This window comes from Pygoscelis adeliae, unplaced genomic scaffold (genome assembly GCF_000699105.1).
Source record: "Pygoscelis adeliae isolate BGI_AS28 unplaced genomic scaffold, ASM69910v1 Scaffold184, whole genome shotgun sequence".
In the NCBI taxonomy this organism is placed as follows: Eukaryota; Metazoa; Chordata; class Aves; order Sphenisciformes; family Spheniscidae; genus Pygoscelis; species Pygoscelis adeliae.
In genome coordinates this window covers 441238-443057 of record NW_008824541.1, presented here as the reverse complement: position 1 = coordinate 443057, position 1820 = coordinate 441238, and the positions used below count along the sequence as shown (strand labels likewise).

The 1820-nt window shown below is 53.6% G+C and overlaps 1 protein-coding gene across 1 annotated transcript in view; it reads right to left on the bottom strand.

Moving 5' to 3' along the window:
- DNAI2 (dynein, axonemal, intermediate chain 2) overlaps positions 1-1820 on the bottom strand; it is a gene marked incomplete at its 3' end in the record, with an annotated part of 8514 nt that overhangs the window by 4306 nt on the left and 2388 nt on the right. Inside the window, exons 2-4 of the mRNA XM_009321667.1 lie at positions 1543-1704; positions 1296-1417; positions 575-717 (exon numbers count right to left, since the gene is read on the bottom strand). Of these exons, the coding sequence (XP_009319942.1) occupies positions 575-717; positions 1296-1417; positions 1543-1704 (427 nt within the window). The remainder of the gene's footprint in view (positions 1-574; positions 718-1295; positions 1418-1542; positions 1705-1820) is intronic.

Here is a 1820-nt window from a genome sequence, read left to right as displayed (position 1 = left end):
CCCCCCCCGCCTCTAAATCAGCCTCCCGATACCGCACCCCGCTCCTCCACGCCTGGCTCCCTGCCACGCCGGTGCTCGCCCAGCCGTGCTGGATGAGGTGGCCATGTCACCAGGATGCCTCACCTTAGCCAGGGAAGGGAGCTGACCTGTCCTCACCTGCCAGCCCGGGGACAGACCCCTGGTACCCCAACCCCTCTTCTTTGTGTTTTTCACTCCAAAATACAACAGGCCTGAGAGTCTTTGACAGAACAGGGCAATTGTCAGCCTGGGCTTGTGCTGCCTCTTTCTTAATCAAGCACAAATGAACCATATAAAGACAGGAACCACATAAGAGGAGTGTGGCTCAGCTGCTTGTTGTGGTCACAGGTGCTCTAGCTCATTTTAGCGGTTACTTTCCACCTGTTAGCTAGCTTTCAGGTCCCATTTCTCCCCTTCTCTGCATTGATCTGTGGGCAAAGCAGAAACTGAACCCTTCTTCACCCCCTCTGGAGAACTGTGAGGCTTCATTACACTCTTTGAAGACACAAAGTGCTTCCGCAGCATTACTGACTGGTGAATTTTCCCGTCCCCTTACCAAGATCCCAGATGTACGAGTCAAAGCTCATGTCTTTTGTGTTTTGCTGGAACTCGAGGCTGGAATAAGCCACTGCCAATTTCTTGCATGTGTCGGGGTGCCAGGAGAGATGCGTGGCCGTCCTCTTGGTTATGTTTGGATCCCTTTTTGATAACAGGACATTAAAGAAAGATGTTAGTTTGCTAACAGCTTTGTCACGCCCTGGGATGACTGTCTCCCAAAGGAAACTGTGGGAATCTCAATTAAAACAAGCTGCAGCCTTGGGCATTGAGTGCAGGAAACAATTCTTTTGGGGGTTGGGCGAGGGGAGAAGAGTTGATGATTTAATAAAGTCTTTCCAGTTAAACATTTCTAAGAACCCAAGTATGTTACTAGATCTGACTTCTGGAAATGACCTAACAGCCCCTGACATTTGAAAATAATCTTTGAGGCACCAAAAAAAAAAAAAAAATCCTGTCTAAAGCACTGTTAGAAGTTGCTCAGAGCTGCGTCTGTCCTTGGACCGTGGTACCTATCTCCAAAGTGCCTGGGCTGCGTGGAGGGGAGGAACAGATGGAGTTATGGAGTGGGGGGGCTGCGGCAGGTCTCTCCATCCATAAACTGATCCAGCACTATCCTAAAGCCACCAGGTTTTCCACCTCCTTTGTCTCCAAAGACAGTTTAATAAGCAGTAGCCCGCTGTGGATCCGGACAGCCTGGTGAGCCCAGCTGGTTGTGCTACCTGATGACATTGATGGTTTTTGCGGAAGGGGGCTCGTCTTCCACCTCTATCACCTCCTCCTCTCCAAAGTACTCCTCATAGATGTTGATGGCGTTGTTCTGCTTGACGCAGTGCTCCATCAGCTGCGGGGAAAGCACAGGCAGAGGCCGTGCCTCTGGGGAGCTGCCTAGGCGAGGGAACCGGCAGCGGGCGGGCAAGGGGGCTCTGGGAGCGGGAGGCGAGGAGGGGGGGACGGGCAGGGCCTTACGGTGCCGAGGTGCGTGATGGTGTTGATGTAGTGTTCATCTTTCTCCACTTTCTTCCTGAAGCGGATGGTTTGCTCCACCTCCTGCGGGTTGATGTCTTTGGGCCAGCCGCCCTCCACGTGGTTGACACCGCGGGATTCCACCTCCACCCGCTCGGTGTTGACCTGGGGGGTGGCACGGAGAAAGCAGAGCAAGAGATCGAGCCGGACGGGTACACAACACAACTTTTCCCCTTCGTACGGCGCTGCCCTGCAGAGCGGCAGCCTGGGACCCTCGACGG